Source organism: Manis javanica, chromosome 5 (genome assembly GCF_040802235.1).
Source record: "Manis javanica isolate MJ-LG chromosome 5, MJ_LKY, whole genome shotgun sequence".
Taxonomy (NCBI): Eukaryota; Metazoa; Chordata; class Mammalia; order Pholidota; family Manidae; genus Manis; species Manis javanica.
The window spans coordinates 112713853-112734403 of NC_133160.1; the positions used below are offsets into that span (position 1 = coordinate 112713853).

General features: G+C 42.1%; 2 protein-coding genes across 2 annotated transcripts in view; one reads left to right on the top strand and one right to left on the bottom strand.

Moving 5' to 3' along the window:
* Positions 1-12476, top strand: part of CCDC158 (coiled-coil domain containing 158) — an 87314-nt gene extending 74838 nt beyond the window's left edge. The window contains exons 17-21 of the mRNA XM_073236289.1: positions 1664-1723; positions 5762-5829; positions 8205-8360; positions 10063-10162; positions 12243-12476. Of these exons, the coding sequence (XP_073092390.1) occupies positions 1664-1723; positions 5762-5829; positions 8205-8360; positions 10063-10162; positions 12243-12363 (505 nt within the window). The 3' untranslated portion in view covers positions 12364-12476. The remainder of the gene's footprint in view (positions 1-1663; positions 1724-5761; positions 5830-8204; positions 8361-10062; positions 10163-12242) is intronic.
* A 721-nt stretch (positions 12477-13197) lies between these two features.
* STBD1 (starch binding domain 1) lies at positions 13198-18949 on the bottom strand. Its single transcript, XM_017666713.3, has 2 exons — positions 18592-18949; positions 13198-16748 (listed from the first exon to the last, which is right to left on the bottom strand). The coding sequence occupies exons 1-2, from the start codon at positions 18797-18799 to the stop codon at positions 15898-15900; spliced, it is 1059 nt and encodes a 352-aa protein (XP_017522202.3). The 5' UTR covers positions 18800-18949; the 3' UTR covers positions 13198-15897.
* Between the last annotated feature and the right edge of the window lie 1602 nt (positions 18950-20551).

A 20551-nucleotide genomic window follows, 5' to 3' on the forward strand; every position in this document is an offset into this window, starting at 1 on the left:
ATGTTCATGATTTTTATTTTGAATTCTTTTTCAGGAGGACTAGTTAGGTCTGTCTCCTTCTCAGGTGTTGTCTCTGTGATCTTTGTCTGCCTGTAGTTTTGCCTTTTCATGGTGATAGAGATAGTTTGCAGAGCTGGTACAAGTGACCGCTGGAAGAGCTTCCCTTCTTGTTGGTTTGTAGCCTTTTCCTGGGAGAATAGCGACCTCTAGTTGCTTGTGCTGGGCAGCTGTGCGCAGACAGGGCTTCTGCTTCCTGCCCAGTTGCTTTGGGGTTTATCTCCGCTGTTGCTGTGGGCTTGGCCTGGCTGGGGCTGTTCCTCCAAAATGGTGGAGCCCCGTTGGAGGGGGAGCGGCCAGGAGGCTGTTTATCTCCGTAAGGGGTCTCTGTGCTCCCTGCTGCCCAGGGGGTTAGAGTGCCCAGAGATCCCCAGATTCCCTGCCTCTGGTCTAAGTGACCTGTCCTGCCCCTTTAAGACTTCCAAAAAGCACTCTCCAAACCAAAACAACAACAGCAACAATGAGAGAGGGAACAGAAAGAAAGAAAAAGAAAAAAAAAAAAGGAAAAAAGAAGCGATTTTTTTTTCTCTTTTTTGTCCTCAGGTGCCGGTCCCAGGCACCCACTCACTGGTCCTGCTGCCCTGTCTCCCTAGCACCAGGGTCCCTGTCCTTTCAAGGCTTCCAAAAAGCACCCACCCACCGGTCCCGCAGGGAAGGAACACTCGATATTCTTTGTCCTCAGGCACTGGTCCCAGGCACCCGCTCACCAGTCCCGCCGCCCTGCCTCCCTAGCACCGGGGTCCCTGTCCCTTTTAGGCTTCCAAAAAGCACTCGCAGAAAAGAGAAAAAAAAAGGGGGGAAAACGCGCGATTTCCTCTGTCCTCAAGTGCCAGTCTTAGGTACCCGCCCACCGGTCCCGCAGGGAAAAACGTGGGATATTCTTTGTCCTCAGGCGCCGGTCCCAGGCACCCACTCACCAGTCCCGCCACCCTGCCTCCCTAGCACTGGGGTCCCTGTCCCTTTAAGGCTTCCAAAAAGCGCTCGCCAAAAAGAGAAAAAAAAAAGGGGGAAAAACGCGCGATTTCCTCTGTCCTCAGGCACCAGTCTCAGGCACCTGCCCGCCGGTCCCGCAGGGAGAAACGCGGGATATTCTTTGTCCTCAGGCGCCGGTCCCAGGCACCTGCTCACCGGTCCCGCCACCCTGCCTCCCTAGCAACGGGGGCCTGTCCCTTTAAGGCTTCCAAAAAGCGCTCGCCAAAAAAAAAAAACCGCTCCGGTTTCTTTCCACCCGCCGGGAGCCGGGGGGAGGGGCGCTCGGGTCCCGCCGGGCCGGGGCTTGTATCTTACCCCCTTCGCAAGGCGCTGGGTTCTTGCAGGTGTGGATGTGGTCTGGATGTTGTCCTGTGTCCTGTGGTCTCTATTTTAGGAAGATTTTTCTTTATTATATTTTCATAGCTCTATGTGTTTTTGGGAGGAGATTTCCACTGCTCTACTCACGCTGCCATCCTGGCTCCGCCTCATTTCTTCTTTGTCTTCAACTTTTCTCCATGCTTTTACCTCCACCTGGAACAGCTGTAAAAGCAATGTTCAGAGGAACAATTTTGTTTTATTGTTAAGTTAAAATAACATTATCTCATCTCTAATTTCTTCCGTCCTCCACCAACAGAAGCAACAGCTCATTAAGAGATTCCATTGACTGCAGCAAATCTAGTGAAACGCTTAGCAGGTAAGCAGTGCTCTCCCCAGCCCCTACCTGTCAAAATGCCCCTCTACTACTACTACGTATTCATTAATTCAAAAGATTGTTAACTGCCCATGTGTGCCACACTCTGTGGATAGCCCTTAGAATAAACAGTGAGCAAGTCAGACATGAGCCCTGTCCTCAAGTTGTTTACAACTGTAAGGTCTGCTTATTGACTGACTGCCTGGAAAAAATCACCTTTACCTTTTCCATTTTCAGCACCTAAAAAAAACAGAGATAGCAGAGCCTTTTTATATCATAAGAATGTGGAAGTGAATTCTGTTGTTTAGGTTACAGCTAAGCAGAGGCTTCATCCTTGCTCTATCTTTAGTACCAAGCATATTGCCTGTTACATAGTAGCCAGTCAGTAAGTGTTGGTTTAGTAAATGAATTAAGACAGTATTATAAATATTTTCACTGTCCCTGATGCTTGATCAATTACAATGAACTTGAATCTTTCTAATGATATATTTCTTTTAGCCTAAAAGAAAGGAGTTTTAATTTTTTTATCTAGGTGTATAATATTACATTGAACCTATCAATAATATCTGCAGCTATCTACTGAATATTTTTGTTTACATTATTTTCTGGGTGTTTTAGACTTATCTCATTTAGCCAGTCTAATCTAATCTATGATTTAGGCATTATTATCTCCATATATAGGTTAGCAATAAAGACTCAGATTGCTTAAGCAACTTGCTGGTTGTAATGCAGCTTATAAACAATGGAGTTAACATAGACACTGAGAAGTTACTAGTGGTTACAAAGGGGGAAGTTGGGGTGAATCAGGGGGGAGGGGGAGGGAGTAAAGGGGCACAATAATTCACAATCACAATATAAGTTGATTAGGGGGACAGTAGTACAGAATGGAGAATATAGTCAATGATTCTGTAACATCTTTCTACATTGATAGCAGCTGCACTAGAGGGGGTGAGGATTTAATAAACTGTTAAGGCACTGTGTTTTACATTTGCAACCAATATAAGATTGTATATGAATGATATTTCAATTAAAAAAAAAACAGTGGAACTCAAATTTGAACTCAGGTCTAGCTGGCTTCTGAGCTCAGGCTTGTGACCACTCCTGTGTTCTGCCTGTGGGTACCTGGACTAAGCTGTCTGGGGAAGAGCCCAGTCCTGGGCATGGGGCACAGAGGGGCTACCTCCCTGAGATAAGTAAAGCTCTGCTGTAATGTGATGTGTTGTGAAGAAGAATGGTGAGGAAAAGATGGGACCTAACCCCTTCCTGTGTCCAAATGGGAAAAAGATTTTGAAGTATGTGATGGAGCTCTGAAAAGTATGAAACATTCTAGAATATTTAAAAATAAATTATTCAAATTGTTGCTCTATTCTGTGGCCACTGGCCACCTTTAAACTCACACTTCAGGGACTAAGAAAGAATCCTACAGTGGCCAGTTTACTGTGTTTCATTGTGAGTGCAGTGCCTTGGTCATCATTTCATAGTAGTGTGTCTTAGTTTAGAAACTTTTGTAGCCATAAGCTCAATCAATATAGTCTATGTTTCCAGAAAAGAATAAAAAATAAAAGAAATGAGTGACTGTGGTATGTGGAATTTTGCCGAATTATTCCTGTTGGATTGAATTAGTATGTTGAATTAAATTATTCTAAAAGCCACATCTCTCAGAAGTTTTGTGGAGAATTGATTTTTTTATTCTGTTATTGTAACTTAATGAACATCATTACACCCTAAAAAAGATTTCCAATAAAATCTTCAAAATATCTAGCCCCCTTTATACACCTTGAGGAAATGACCCACAAGGACCTGAAGTTCATAGTGACCAAAGCTGAACAAAGATGAGCATCCCACAGACCATCCCCCTCCATGTCTGTCTCCTGCTTCTTTAAGTGCCGCCACCTCTCTCCCAGGACACCTGTGCTTAAATCCTAACACTGTCTTTGATTCTTCTTTCACCCTCTTACTTCTGTAGACACCAAATCTTATTAATTCTGACTCCAAAAAATTCTCAAATCCATTTTCTTCTTTGCACATCATCCCCTAGAACTGCCTGTATTAATTTCCTATGGCTACTGAAACAAAGTCAGTAGCTTAGAACAACACAAATGTATCTCTTTTACATTTCTGGAGAGCACATTCCTAAATCAATTTCACAGGGCTAATGTGAAGAGGTAGGCAGGGCCATCCTTCTTCCAGAAGCTCTGTGGGTTAAGCTATTTCCTTAGCTTTTTCTAGCTCCTGGAACTTCCTTCCTTGCACTCTGGCTGGTGTCTCCTCCTCCATCTCCACGGCCCACCACAGCATCTTCAGACACCTCTCTCTGCTGAGACTGGTCCATCGAATTCTCTCTTCTGTGTTAAATCCCTCCCTGCCTCCTCCTTATTAAGACACTTCTGACCGCACTTAGCCCCAGGGTCATCTCCCCAGCTCGGGTCTCTGGATTTAATCACATCTGCAACGTCTCTATTGCCCTATAAAATGACATTTGTAGGTCCTTGGCGTTTGAACGCAGATAGACTTGGCAGCCATTATTCAGCCTAACACACTGCAGTGGGCTTTTTAGCATTTCTTACGGTAGCCTTTGCAGTGTTAGTGTGGGTGTTTATAAATCTCCAGTCTCTTGCATGTTTCAGTCACTTCTATGCATCAATTTCAAATTGACCTGCTTAAAGCATACCTCAGACTTCGTGTTCCCCAACCCCCAAACCTTCAGAGGCTCCCTGTTGCCTACTACAGCAAGAACTAAGTTTTCCCTGATAATTAAGACTATCCACATACAGCCATAATCCTCCTTCTCTAATAATAGTTACATTAGGGCTTTTCCCCTAATGTAGCTATTCTCAAACGTTTTGGTTTCAGGACCCCTTTGCCCTCACAAATATCAATGAGGATTTCTAAGAGCTTTGTTTATATGAGTCATTTCTATTTCTATTTTAAGTATTGGGAACTAGATTTTAATTTTAAGCATTTTAGAATGTAAAACTCATTTAAAAATAAAGTAAGCATATTACATGTTTTCATAATAGTATATTTTATGAAAAATAACTTTAAAACAAAAAAATCATTGAGAAGGCATTGTTTCATAAATTAATGTGTGGCTTGATCAAATATAGTTGGATTCTCATATTTGTATGTGCATTTAATCTGTTGTGATATCAGATATCATGGAGCCTCTGGGAAATGCCACACTGTACATTCTGAGAAACTGAGAATTAGAAAACAAATAATATCTTAATATTGTAATAAAAATAGTGTTGCCCTCACAAACTCCCTGTAAGGGAATCACCTTGGGAACAGCTGCTCTAATATTCTCACACTGGTGGACTGGTGGTAATCAACCCACAGAGAATTATGTGGTTTATGTCAACTTCTTGATTAAAATAAGTCTAAGGGTTTCATAAAGTAATGCTACTATTGCTGAGAGGTTTTTTCCATTTTCCATCTTTTATGTCTTTGGTTTTTATCATTTTAAAATAAGTCATTTAGGGGATTGAGGGGTATTATGATTACTTCACATGGTGTGTGGGGTCACGGGGAAGACACTGTAGCACAGAGAAGACAAGTAGTGGCTGTGGCATCTTACTACACTGATGGACAGTGACTGCAATGGGGTGTGGGGGGGACTTGATAATATGGGTGAATGTAGTAACCACAATGTTTTTCATGTGAAACCTTCGTAAGAGTGTATATCAATAATACCTTAATGAAAAAATTGTATAGAAAAAAAGATAGTCTCTCTTAGAATCCATGAGAGAAATGTTTTGGTTTTATAGCTATTATTAAACAAAAATGAGTTTCTGAGCAAGTTATATATTATTACATTTTCATTTTGCACAATGTTCATGGGCACTGAATGCATAAAGATAGTACAACTTTGTATCTCCTTCATAGAATCCTTTATGACTTCTGCACATTAGGGTTATGACTGCCATCTAGAATTTCTATTTTAAGTCACCATTTTTGCCTGCATTAGCTTGCTTCTGTCCATAAATCTTAACACTGTGTTTATGAAGTGGAATGTTTGCATGACTATTCTTATGCTTCCAGAGACCCAGTCACATTATATGCTGGAGACCTAGAAGATCCACCTAGTTGCTTCACATTCGTATCTGCAGGTGCGTTTTCAGTGAAAGCACAGCAGTGTGCTGAAAAAAAAGGCTTAAAGCCCTGCAGAGGCTCCCCATTTCCATGAGAGTAAAAGCCAAAGTCATTACTGTAGCCTATAAGTTCCTGTTAACCCTCTGGTCCCATTCCTACTACTCGCCCTTCACTCACTCTGTTTCATCCATCCTTGAATTGTTCCTTGAATATGGCCAGGCAGCTTCTATGTTAGGGCCTTTTAGCCACTGTTCACTCCACTTTGTTAACCCCCTCAACTCCTTTAAAGCTTTTGCTCGGATGTCACTTTTCTAGTAAGACTTACTCACATCACCTTATGTAAAAATTATAACCCTCCTAAGCCCCCAGTCCCCCTTATCTTTTTTTTAATTACCCTTAGCATCTTTTAATATACTCCGTAACTTGCAATAGATTGTTCATTGTGTGTCACCACCTTCTAGACAGAAGCTTCACAGGGGCAGATGTCTTTAATTCCCTGGTTCCCAAGTACTTGGAACCCTCCTGGCACATAGCAGGTGCTCAATAAATACTTACTGAATGGCTGAAAACAAAAGGAGAAGAATCAAGGCAGATGGTTCTCCATAAAATTTCCAAAGACTTATAGACAAAATGCTCTCTGTAAAACAAGGAGGTTACGGAAGAGATGGAAAGGTAACAGGATCTGTTGAAAAGCAAAATATATATGCATACATATTTTTGAAAATGTATAACTCAGACTAGAAATGAGAGAGAGAGATAAAAATATAAGATGGAAAGCCTTAAAAAAATAAAAAGTAGGATAGGCATGACTGAAATCATAGACAGGACATGATGGACCCCCTAGAGAAAATTACACAAAAAAGAATTTTTAGAACCAAGAAAGGCAAAAAGTAAATTATAGAGAATATGTTAGATTTTGAAGGCAAAGGCCAACTAATAGACACATAATTTGTCTACCTCAGGAAGAAAACAGAATAAATGGGAAAGAATGAAAACTTAACACAAAATCTGGACAATAATGATGTAAACAGGAAAAATTGAGATGAAAGGTGTAAGAAGAAAGACAAGTTTCCAAGTTTTCTCATTTTTTGTAGAAGATTGTCAATATATACCTAAAATCAAACAATTTTTAATTTTTAACTTGTGAGAAATTTTTTTAAGAATATCTTGAAGGAAAGAACACTTATTTGAAATTAAACAATTCCTTCAGGTTTATTTCACTTAAATGGTTTTACTGTTATTTTAATGATTAACCAAGAGAATACAACATCTATCCTTGCCTTATGAGATTAATATAAATGAGTGCTTTTACCTTTTCTCATACACTGTGAGTGCCTTAGAGCATGTTACTCCATTCACTATACTTCCAACCTACATACAATTGTTATCACATATTTTAATTATAACTGTAAATACCACAGTGGATTCTGAGCATGGTTTTGTATAGTTAATATTCATTGAGATATAGCCACATATGTGTACTTTACCTTCTATTTGTATCATTTTACTTATGCCTGTAATGTTTCCTTTAGTGTAAATATGCTGGTGATAGATATTCTCTCAGTTTCCGTTTTTCTGAAGCTGTCTGTATTTCATCTTCATTTTTGAGGAATATTTTTTCTGAGTACAGAATTCTAGTTGACATCTTTCCTTCATTTTGAAAATATTCCATTGTTTTCTGGCTTCTATTCTTTCTACTAAAAAGTCAACTTTAAATGTAATTGTTGCTCATTTAAATGTAATCTGTCTTTTTGCCCTTCTGGCAGCTTTAAGATTTTTTTTTCTCTTTGCTTTGTTTATTTTTCTAGCAGTTTTTATTGATATGTCCAGGTATGATTTTCTTTATATAAGAAGAACTTGTTTGGGGTTTGGATTAATACTGCTTAAATCTGGTAGTCTGTGCCTCCATTATCCAGACCTTGGGGGGTCTACATCTATTAGCTATGATTTCTTGTCTTGGTTTTCTCTTATGCCATTTTGTCTCCTCATATGCCTCGCTATTTTTACTGTTTGACAGACATATGTGAAAAATTGTACAGATGGTTTGAGACTTAGAAGGAGGTTACCTTCCTCCAGAGGGCATTCATGCTTCCTTCTGGTGGACAACTAAGGGTACCAGCAATCCAGATCATTCTAATCCAATCAGCAATTAAGATTTGAGGGTAGATCTCAGTATCCTCAAAGGCAGGTCCTGTTCCTGTTCATCCTTATTCCTAAGACATAGCTCTTTTCAATTCCAACCCAAAGCCTTGGCTGTTCATCAGAACATCCCCTTACTACCCACTGACCATCATTGGGAACATTTTCTTATGAAAGTTGGACTTTCTGAGAGGTGCCATGTACTATTTCTAATTAATTCTGATCTTTTACTTTTGTTCTTGCAAAATTTTAGCAAGTCCATGTGTGAAAAATTCAGCTTCTCATTCATTCTATTCTTCTAAGAAATCTCCACTTCACTCACTCCTAACTAGTTCGGTTGAAGATTCAGTAGGTTCCACATCACAGTATAGATCCATCAAACCTGTTCATTCACCTGATTCTGTTAAAGGTAAGAATGATCTGATATTGCTAATTAGATTCATTGATTTCCTACTGTATTAAATTGAAAGTTCTTTTCCATAATCAGAACTAATAAGATTTTACATGGTGCTCTTCTGTGCAAGCTCTAACTGATGCTGTGTAACTTAAGCGGGTCTTATTTAAGTAGAATAGCTATTGTACACACACATACACACACACACCCCTTAGTAAATATGCATAGATACTATATGTAAACAATATCTCTCCTTTCTCTGATGTGAATAATGAACTTTTTAATCTATTTTTTTATAAGATTTGGGTCTCCTTTTAAATTCTGTGAGTGATGTTGATTAAGTACATTCTCTAAAATCTGGCTTTCTTCAGTCTCTGCCTTTGTAAATGCAAGTGTCTATCTTAACAATTTGTCAAAGTGTTCTCATTTTAAAAATTTTAAGTTCACTTGTTGTTTGCTAAGACAGATGGAAAAAATGGTTTGATTTAGAGGAAGTGCCTGAAAAGTAAGTGGATGTTGTATGTACATGTAGAATTAAACTTGAAATGTTTTCATCATAAATGACAGTGCCTCAAGCAGCCCGAGTATTCTACAGCACCATTTCCTTTGATAAGTCAGGGTAAACTAGGCAAGCTGTTGCATCATTGTTAAGTCAGCTCTCAATTGAAATTCTTTGCCTAACACATTTCTAGTTCTAAAAACATGTAGGAAAATCAGAACCTAATCACAGATTTTAGTACATTTTCTTTTTTACCATCTTTTCTTCTGCATCTGTGTTTTCCTATTGTTTCTTCCTCTTCTATGTTTCTAAGATACTCTTTAGTATTTTTGAAAATTGAGAGCAGTGATTATTGCCAGAGGAGAACAGCGCTGCTGGTCACCTCATTATTAACTTGTGGTTACAAAATAGCTTGGCTTTTTCCCCCCTATTGTTAGATCATAAATTTTATATTATTTATGTGAAAAATCTCTGAAAAGCTTTTCTCCTCCTCCTGAACTAAAATAATTCCTAAATGACTGCTTTTAATCTAATATCTGTACTGAAAAGGGTATTTTTTAAAAAGGGTATTTTGAGCCATTAAAATTTTTTTCAAGATTATACACCAAGTCAAGGACTCAAATCAAAATGAAAATTTTGAGATTGCTAGTCAAGTATTTTTTAGAGGCTGACAAAACTTAGCATACTTATTAGAGAATAGCTTAGATGCTTTTAGCCCCTCTTCATTTGCTACTGCCACCTTTATTCTAGTCTGCGGTCATGTCAGCATCCATATCCCTCTCCCATCACATAGTACCTTCTCTATTCATGGGATAGCAACTAAAATGGGCACTTGGCCTCACATACCTTAAAAAATATTGCCAGTGTCAGTATTATAACTTGCTCTTCCAACCCTTAAGTTAATGGAACTACTCAGGTTTGGTGTGAAAGGCTGTCATTTGTACTGCAGAACGTAGCATTAAACTTGAAATATTCCTCTCACTCATTCCACTTAATGCTATGTAAATAAGAGTAAATCAGACTGATTTGAAACAAAGTCAAATAAGCTAGGACTGCAATATTTAGATAAGACACTTCTTTTCTTTATTTTAAAATGGTGTTTTAAAGTTTCCATTATTTAAGGGAAAGGTTGGTTAACCTGTAATTGGAAGTCTTCTAAAAAGAAATATTAAATAGACTTTAATATCACATCTAAGCAATTTTCTAATAGCTTCACAGTCTCAGCCAATAGAAACAACAGGAAAAACATGCAGGAAGATTCAGAACAGACTGGAAAGCTTGCAAACTCTGGTAGAAGATTTACAGATGAAGAACCAAGGTACAGTGTACATTTTTGGAGAGATTTTCCTTGCTCAAAAAAATACTCAATCCCCCCTTCAGGTTAAGCCTCCTATCTATAGACCCACTGAAAAAGATATTGAATAAGCAATTCAGAAACCTTAGTCAAAATATCATGACTAACCCCTGGATTAATTTTGTGACCTTAGGCAGAGGTCACTTTAGCCCTGCTTTATCTTTTATCTAATAAGGATAATAATACTGTGGACTAGCCCTCAGGAGGACCTGTGTTTTGGGCAGTTTTTCACATGAGATTTCCTACATACTATCTTTCTTGCCCCTGTTAGCTCTTAGACAAGCATTTAATGATGGTAGTCAGGGTAAGATTGTAGTCAATAGCCAGAAAACAAAATAATGGTATTTAGAGTTACATAGGATTTAAATTAGCATGGATTGCAGGAGACAAAGCCGCCCCATGAATCACTAAATAAAAAGATAAACTACTAATATATAACAGAAGCTATTTGAATGAGAAACTATTTTACTTTGTTGATTATAGGTAAATCTGGGCTTATGCTCTGGGTGGATGTTCCCACGATATGGGAAGATATGCATATGTTCTCATGGCTTTGAGTTTCATAGTTTTGCTTTTCTGACATAAATGCATGCATCCAGGAGCCTTTGTCAGAGATAATTTTGAAATACATATATTATTCCATCTTTGCATTTCTAGAGAATATGTCACTGAAGAAAAATAAATATTTTTCTAAGAACAAATCCTTACAAATAAATTTTGCCTTATTACTAATACTAATAATAGTTGCTATTAGTATTTGTTGAGCACTTACCAGCTATGTGCCAGGCCCTGTACTCAGCGCTTTGCTTTATGTTTTCCTCATGTGAGCTTAACAATGCTAATATTATGTCATTTGAAAATGAGGAAACTAAAGATAAGATCACAATCAGTCAATAAATTGTAAGTTACACAGTGAATATTAGAGCAGGGACTTGATCTCTGCAGTTTCTGATTCCAAAAACCCACATTTTTTAATATATTAAGGCTATATACACCAAATTGTTATTCAAGAAAATTCTAAGTCTCTTATGATAACACCAGATCCTTGTGTATATAAATATCAAGAAAAATCTGATTTTAAGTTTATTGTGAATTTTTTAAGGAAGGTGTATTCTCTTACTGGCTCCATTTTTATTCATACTTTGACACATTTCTGAGTTAATCTGAGCAATACCACCATGTAATAAGTTCAAATGGAAGACATGTTGTATTTGTTTAAAAAATAAGAATACCTTTTTATTGGATGCATTATCTGGAAAAATGGCCCTTGGAAATTATGAAGCAAGTATTTTAGAATTTTAAGAGCATTTATCAAAATTTAGAGTACACATATACTTTGACCCATAAATTCCACTTCTAGCTGTTTATTCTAGAATAAATAATTGTACAAATGCACAGAAGTGTGTTTACAAAAGTATTTCTTATAGCATTATTTATAAACAAAAATAAGAAAGTAACTTCTAAAAATTTCCTTACTAACATGTTGGTACATCCATGTAATGGAATACTGTAATACTGTGCAATTAGAACAAAAACATGAGCTGAGCTGGAAAGATGTAGACATTTTGTTGAGTGAACAAAGCAAACTACTGGACAATTTATACCACACATTTCCATTTGTGTAAAGAGGAAAACTGTGTGTGTGTGTGCGTACATGAAGATATTAACTAAACTGTTCACAGTGATGCCCTCTGGCTGGGGGGTGAAGGGAATGTTAGCAGATTGAGGGAACAGAGAGACAAAGACTGACCTCCCTCTTTATTTATATATTTCTGAGGTATTCAGATTATTTACAATTAGTATGTATTATTCTATGATAATCATTGTGCTCATTTATAACAGCTGAAAGTGTATCCTTAGCTCTGTTCCATAATATCAGTTATTAAAAAAATACGCTCCCTTGCAATTTTTAAGAATTGTTGAGCTTAGATGTATCTTACTTTATCATAGCATACATCACATGCTATGACCTTTAGAAGCACATCATGGAGCTTAAAGCAGAGTCAGTGTTACTGTTCTAACTTTGTTTTGTCAACATTTTCAGCAATGTCTTCGATGATCAGAAATCAAGAAAAGAGGATACAGAAAGTGAAAGACCAGGAAAAAACGTTACTGAAGTGATACATTGCTTGCCTGTTCTTTACAGAGAGATGATGCCCAAATAATTGTGGTGTTTCTTATAATTAGTGCCCTATGTACTTTTTTCTTTTTATGTGAAAATTTAATAAAAGATATCCTGTCCTGTAAATTCTATTTTGAAATAAACTATTCTTGAATGCTGTCATAGTAAAACTTCAAATAGTACTAATTAGATGTGAAAATATTGATACCTTATAAGGTGTTAATTTGTGCTCATAACCAATGTGTTAGAATAGGTACATGGTTTTATTATCTTTACTGGTGCTGAGGCAATAGTCCTTTATTTTTTTTTCAGTTTAAAAAAAATTTCACATGAAAGATGTGGTACAATGCCCAGAAGGACAAACTCCAACTACTGACAGGGATTCCTTTTGTGACCCTGAACTCACTGTTTGTTGTGTCAGTATCACTGAATATGATCAGATCACAAAACATTGAAGCCCTTAATCAAAACTTTTAGAAAAAATTTTCTTTATTAATAGCTATCAGGAAAGAAAATACTTGTTATTATTCAGCCAGTGGCTAACAGTTGTATTCAATACAAATTGAATACAGTGTCTGCCTTAAGTTTTAATAAGTTAGGAGGTTTAGTATGTGGAGTGTTTTCTAACACCAATGGCCAATTCTTGTGGACACCAACCAGGTCTCCTGTGAGTCAGTTCAATTCTGACACTGCCTGCCTAGAGTTAGTTATCAGATTTTACAGATTTATGGGCTCAGCCCCACAAGACAGCCTCCCACTTCAGATGCCATTTGTAAGTCCTGGGCCACCTGTGCTTCTAACAAGTTACAAATGGGAGGTTCCCCTAACCACCCCTTCACTTTCAATAATTTGCTAGAATGATCACAGGACTCAGGAAAGTGCTTTACTTACTTATATTACCAGTTTATTAGAAAGGACACAACTCAGGAACAGCTAGATGGAAGAGGTGCACAGGGCAAGGGATTGGCAGGGAGGGAGGGAGGGGGCTTCCGCGTTCTCTCAGGGCACATCCCCCTCCTGGTGCTTTGATGTGCTTACTAACCAGCAGCTCATCAAATCTCATTGTTTGATACATCTTATAGAATCCATTATTTATGGAGCTGAATCTCCAGCCCCACTCTCCAGTGTTCAGAAATGGGCTGGTGGGTCTGACGATCCCAGGCCTCTACCGCCTGGTCTTTCTGGTGTACAGCCCCGCCCTGAGGTGGTCTGGAATCCCCACCTTAAGTCACCTCAGTAGCCTAAACTCAGCCTCGATTGTACCTCATTATGAATGACAAAAGACACTTCTGTCACTAAGGATATGCCAAGGGTTTGAGAGCTCTGCACCAGAAACTGGGGACAAAAACCAAATGTATTTATTATATACCAGAGGATGTGAAACAAATGAAACAAGACAACAGATACAGAAATGTTTCAGTTGTGCCAAAGACAAGAACAGTGTGGCAGGAGGCCGGCTGTCTAAACAAATTGGTCCTCCTGTTCCACAGTACAGATGTCACGGAGAACATCTGCTCAACTACGGGCTGTTTCCCAGCCCCGCCACCCTTCACAGCTGTGTGTGGCCACCTGACCAGTTCTCATAAAGGCATGTGGACCGAGCATATGTGGCACTTCCTGGCCAAAGGTTTAGTAAGCATTGTGTGTTCCTCACATTATTTCCCCTTCCATGGGCTGCATACAGTGGGCAGCAAGGTTGTAAGGGGTGGCAGAGCTACCAGACAGTAGCGGCCTGGCTGACAGTCTGCAGGGAGAGCTGCCCTCCTTCCAGGAATGCCTACTGCTGACTGTTCAGTGTTCAGCCTTCTTACAGGGGTGGTGTCTGTGACAGCAGCCAGCACTAGCCCTAACCAGTACAGATGTGAACAAGTAGGAGGGCGTAAGTACTCCCACAAGAAAACCCTTGGGTTTCTCCTCTAAGTGACAGTGTTAGCACTCTGAGCACATCTTTACATAATGGCTTTTTAAAATATAAAATTTAGTACTATATGTATCTCTTCCATAAACTGGCTTTACTGAAAGATTCATGTTTATTTCACCAAGTGATGATAAAATAGCTAGTGACAGAACTCTGAAGATACTGTTTTGCCTTTGTTTACCTAATAGAGATGCCTGAGCATTCTGTGTAGCAATAGTAAAAGCCTTCTCAAGAGCTCACTGATAAAATATAAGATTCATTATGAGGTATGCGAGGAAGTACACATGAACTTCACATAAAAGTGCTGTGAGCCAAAAACTATTAAACAGTTCTTTTAAGCACTTTCTAACATTATTTTCAATTGGGTTTATGCTCTTTTCAGAAAGACCGTCTATAACCAAGATTAAACATTGTTTTGCCAAAAGATGTTATACTTATTAAAAGTTGTTTCGACATATAAGAATTCATTCCAAATACAGGCATATATAATATCCCTCCAAAGAAAGCTGAAGCTTTAAAAGAAATATTCTAAAACTTTTTCTCCAAAGCAGGAGAAAGACTTCTATGCCTGTTTGCTTTTTGCTGTGTGTCTGTTATTAGTGGAGGAAAATTTAGTATTTTATTTGACATCTAAGCTATAATGGTACTAAAATTTAGGCAGATGATTCAGACATTTAATAAAGATACTAAAATTCAGGCTTTATTTAGTTATAATAATAAGTTGAAATGGATCTCAGAGCAAAGATGTACTTCTAAATCACTGTCTTCTTACAGTTCTGTTACCCAAGAGAGCTACTGTATGCAAGGACAGGGAAAAGGGAGAGATGACTGCTGTGGGACAGTCCATCTGTCTGTCCAGTTTTGGTGTGAGCAGGGAGGGGTGGTGAAGAGGGACCTACAAGGGCCCCATGAATAAATGATGGGCGTGCCTTTCCCTGCAGTCAGGCTGTACCTCCCAGCCCTCCAAGAGGTACCATTCAGGCTCGCTCAGCCTACACCCTCACCCTGCTCCTTGTGACCTGCTCCAGTGATGGACTGATTAGGCCCGTTTCTACACCAGCCTTCCATCATTAAAACAAAGACATATTTGCTACCTTCAAACCATACCTGGCATGTAAAGCCAACAAAAAACATTGGGAAATCTTAATGCACTACCTCATACGTATCTTTGATAATCACAACTACTGATCAGCTATTTCTGATTACAGTTCTATATGGTGTTAACATGTTTAAATAAATAAAAAGTATGCATGTAGTAAAGAGCATTTCTCCACCGGGACTAGTAGGAAATCAGTTCTTTTTGAATGAGGCTTGTTTCACTCCCTTGACTAAGGATCACCCAGAGGCTCAAGCTTGAACCCTCTGCAGCTAGTTAGTTTCTGTGCTCCCTGACCAGTTCACAACTTAGCCAGTGCACTTGCCCAGAGGTCCAAGTCCTAAAGTAGTGATGGACCAGCACAAACCCATCCACCAATACCAGAGAAAAAGTACATGCTCACTGGAAGCATTATCTACGTATACATATTTCCGCTCATTACACAAAAGTCACTAGCAAATTTGGAACAACTCTGATGGCTAAATTTGGAGCTACACTTGCTTCATTTTAAATTACTTAGGGTGCTCCACAAGCTTACCCTCTAAAGTACTTTGTAAACTGAATCAGTGAATCCCCCACCACTTGTGAACCACTTTATCCTTATGTCCAGTCTCTAGGGACCTATTGCTGCATTCTTCCCAGCGGGTAACTCTCCCATTGTCTACCACCACAAACTTCCATTCCACCATTGTGTCTGCTGGCAGGGACACAGAACGAGACCAGAACCCATCCTTGCTATACTGGAGTGGGATGTAAGTGTTCCAGCTCCCAAGACTCTTATGGTCTCCAGTCACTGCAATGAACTGCACACCAGTGCTTGTGATATAATGGACCTGGAACCTGACATTAATGTGCTGAGACTCTGAAGACATTGCTACTACCCTTTTTGGTTTCACTTCCAATTCCTGACCTCTTGCTTCCACAACAGTGCTTCTGCCATAGTCCGTTCCCTGGTTTGGGCATAACAGTGAAGCCTCAAGACTGCCACCCAAACCAGTATCTCCCCAAGATGAGTGCCTGGACACCATTTCCCAGTTCTCGTGGTCATCAGGGTCCTGACTGTCCAACTGTCCAAGGCTCACTTCTTTAGCTCTGTCCATGACCAGGTTGCTGGAAGGCAACTTCTCTGCAAAATATGGAGCTGCTTTAGCAGGTGTCTCTTGTCCTCTTTGGAATCCCCATTCTCCCTTCAAGCTTTCATTTCTTGACGCTTCAGAGTAATCTCTATAGTTACCAGTCTTAGATGTAGCTAGAGAGTCTGTGTCTGAAAACTGTGCAGAAGGAACATGCTCCTTTGAATTGTCAGAGTCACCACCTTGTCCAGGGCTTTGCATTCTGCATGCTGCTGCTTCCTGCAGGTTACCATGACCTTTGGTCTCTGAAACCAAACATCCATTGCTTTCATGAAGATGCTCTAAAAAAAGGAGACATGTAACTGTGTTAGGCAGTTCAAGTGAGAAAAAGTAAGAAAGGCTGAGAAAATAGGTTTAGTTATTGAAGACTATACCACTAATTTATCTGCAGTTTACAAAATCTATCTCTACTAATCTCAAGTACTTAATTACCTAGTTCTGGCACTAACTGAATAAACGCCTGTATGGAATTATAAAAGGCACACCCAAGAGTGTCAGTGTACCAGCACAAGAGTGCAAATGAAATGGCAGGTTAGGTAGGAGGCAGAAGTGTAACCCTGTCCTGGTCCTCCATCTGCAGGCCAGGCTATACAGGCTTGCAGCCAAGTCAAGTTGCTTGGCTCCTATCATCAGAAAGTGTTGTCCAGCCTGTGGGGTGAAGAGCTGCATGGCTAACCTACAAATCAGATGAGTACACCTGGCCTCCCAGGAACTTCCTGCAGCCCAGGGATCACTCTCACAGGTGCAGGCAGGCAGCAGCTGTCGCTGTGAGCGAATACAAAGAACAGCAGGGCATCAGCGGGCAAAAGGTGGTGGTGAGTGTCACGGGAGAGGGCTGGGTTCTGCTTGCCAACCCCATGTGTATGGGGAACGTTTCAACAAAACAGGTGTTCTACATATTCTCCCACTGTACACTTTTAAGAATGTTTTTCAAGTACACAATCCAAGCTCCCTAAAGATTTGGTTTCCTTCTTGGCCACCTAATTGTTAGTCTAAATAGCTCCTACAAGATGGAAATCTCCAAAATCACTCAATCAGCACAGATAGGGTTCTTAGTTTTTGGGGAGTGAGTGGTGTCTTTTTAATTGTCTCTTTAATGGGGGGCGAGGTGCTGCAAGTGAGACAAACATTACTCTGAATTCTTTCAGTCTAAAGCATGAGGCTGGATTTCAGAAAAGGAAGATAAATGAGCTTCCTGATCATCCCAAACCAATTGCAGAAAAGGCATGGGGAGCTAGATTTTCAAGTGACTAAACATGAACACCACTCCACTCCCATGCCCCGCAGCAGCCAAACCACTCCACTAAAAATAAAGTTCACAGATGTCATTTTCACCGTCAGGCTGGAGTCCAGGACAGGAAGCAGACCAAGGGAGGGCACTGGAAGGTACAGTTTTCTGCCAGTGTTCTCGCTTTGCCTAGCATACAGTCTCTAAAATGTAGATTAAAACCTAGAAGTCAGTTCTACTCATGGGAGTTGGGTCCCCTAGTAAGTACATCCCTTCCGAGAACATTGGACAACCCAGCTGTTCGGGTGAGCATAGGGGCGGCCAGGATACAGCCCCAGGCTTAGAGAGGCCTTCGTGGCCAGAGTTCAACCTGAACTTTGCCTTCCTGACAGAAGCGTCCAGACAGCGGGGAGGTGCTCCCAAACCCAGCTCTTACGTGGGGTGGGGGATGGGAGGACATGAGGCGATGGAATTGGGACTGAGAAAGTGTTGCAGCTCCGTCAGAAACTGAACAGGGTGGTCAGATGCCCCTAAATTTAAGCATTCCTCCCCGAAGGCCCAGAAGGGGCGCCGCCGCCGCCGCAGCGCCCGCACTGCGCCACGCGCAGCCCTGCGGAGGAGCCCCACCCCAGGGGCAGGGGCCGGTTCGGCCGGGGCGCGGCCCGTGGACGCTCGGGCCGGATCTGCAGGGCCTCCGCGGAGGGCGAGAGACCTGCCCAGCGCGTGCGCAGCAGCCGGGGGAAATGAGGGCGTGAGGCGAGGGTCCTGCCCCCGGGGGAGAAGCGAGTCCGCGGGAATGGGCCGCTGGGGGGCTGCCGGTGGGAGGTTGTCCTCCCTGGGTGAGCTTCAAAGGCCCTTGGCAGATCTGCCTTCGAGACGCGGGGAGGAAGGGTTACCTGGTTTGCTACCCAGCTCCCCGCTGGAAGGTCCCGGCGTCAGTCCGCCGCCAGCACCCTCATCGCCTCCCGCTGACGCCGCAGCCTCCCCAGAAGGGTCGTCCTCCTGCTCCGCGTCCGCGTCCTTTCCCGTGTCCCGCAGCAGCCAAACGAAAAGCGCTCCGGCCAGACCTCCTCCGACCAGCAGGGCGGACCAGACGGCGCCCATGGCTGAGAGTTCAAGGCTTCGAGAGACGACGGCGACCGAGACCAGCGCTCAAGTCGCGCAGGCAGAGCCACACCTACCCCGCCCGCTCCAGCCTTTTACGGTCCGGGCGGCGGGCGCTCCTGCGCGGAGCCGTGCCCTCGGCGACTAAGACTCAACTTCCCCAGCCCCGCCCCACACCCCGCCCCGAGGCGGCAGCCCAGGCTCCGGCCGGGGGGAGACTCCCCGAGCGCCCTCTTCTATATCCGACCTCGCCCTCGCCAGCGGCCGCGTGCACTCGGTTCTCCCGTTCCACTGTGTCCCGGGCGCGTAAAGAGCCAAGCGCGCGCATCTGTCGCGCGCAAACCCGGTTCTGTTTCACCGCCTTTTTCTTCCCTCTCCAGCTGCCCGCAAGGCCCAGTCCTGCTGCTGCCTGCGCCCTGATCCTCGGCGCCTCCTCGCCATAAACACTCAGCAGCAGCGTGGCCAGCTAGAGGCAGGAGCTTCCAGGAACTTAAGCGCTGGAGAGGCTCACATGGGTCGCTGACGCGCGGAGTTGGGACTCAGGCTGAAAAGGTAGCACTGTCGGGTGGGCTGGGGTGGGGGGCGCCCGGAGCAGAGGGGCGCGGCGCGGAGAAACCAGGAGACATAGCGGAAGCTCCACTCGGCTGCCAGTTAGCCTCGCTTAGCCTCCACAAGCTTCCGCCTCCCTGCCTGTAAAATGAAAGTATTGGACTGAGACCTGTCCATCTATAAATGCCTATCAACCAAACTACATCCAGCCCTTGCTTCTTCCTCGATCTACTTTTCAATGTGTGGTTGTTGTAAAATCCGCACTCTTCTGTCTGGACTGATGTTGCCCAGAGACAAGCTCTGCAGTTGGGTTTATTAATAAAAACATCCCTCTCTGTGGGCCAGGTCATTATGCGTTTCATTTGATCTTCAAAAGACAACCCTGTGTGCGCTAGGAACCACAATTTCTTTCTAAGCTCATTCAGTTGATCTGATGGCTTTACACACTAACTTGAGGCTGATTCTCCACTTAGCGTCTGCAGCTTGAGCCTCTCCCCTGAACCACGCTGGGCACTCTTAATCTCCAACAGCTGAGGCCACAGCTAGCAAACATCGCCTGGGAATAGTTAGTGAAGTGGCTCCCTCTGATAAAACAACCCATTCAAATGTGCCCACTGCTACCGCAGACAGCAGCCTGTGACAGCGTGCAAGCGTTGGCTCCTGGAGTTACTGGAGGGCTGGGGCGCCGTCCCTGCAGGTCACAACCCCTGCAGCCACAGGGGAGAGGGGAGAGGAAAGGGAGGAAGACACGGTCGCTGGCTTGGCTTTTCCTCCTCGATGCTAATAATAGTTACCTCAGCCCCACTTCACTCAAATCTAACTCCCACTCTTCCTCCCCAAGCGTGCTACTTGCCCGTGGCAGCCACTCTCTTTTCTCCTCTCAGAGTAGGCAGTAGGAAATTCTGCCATTCTTTCTTCAAAATGTGTTCAGAATTCTACTTCTCTCCACAGCAAGCCACCTTGGTCTCCACCCCCATCTCTCACCTGGATTATTGCAGTCTCCTCCCATTGCTACCCGCGCTTCCAACCTTGAACTCCTACAGACTACTTTTAAAGTAGCAGCCAGAATGATCCTGTTAAAACATTCTCATCCTCTGTACCTCTGCCGGGGGCCCTCCAATTAGTTGCTTTACAGCTCGTGGCAAAAACCTTTTGGACCCTTGGCATTCAGCCACCTAGGGAGCTTCCCAGGTGTAATCTGAA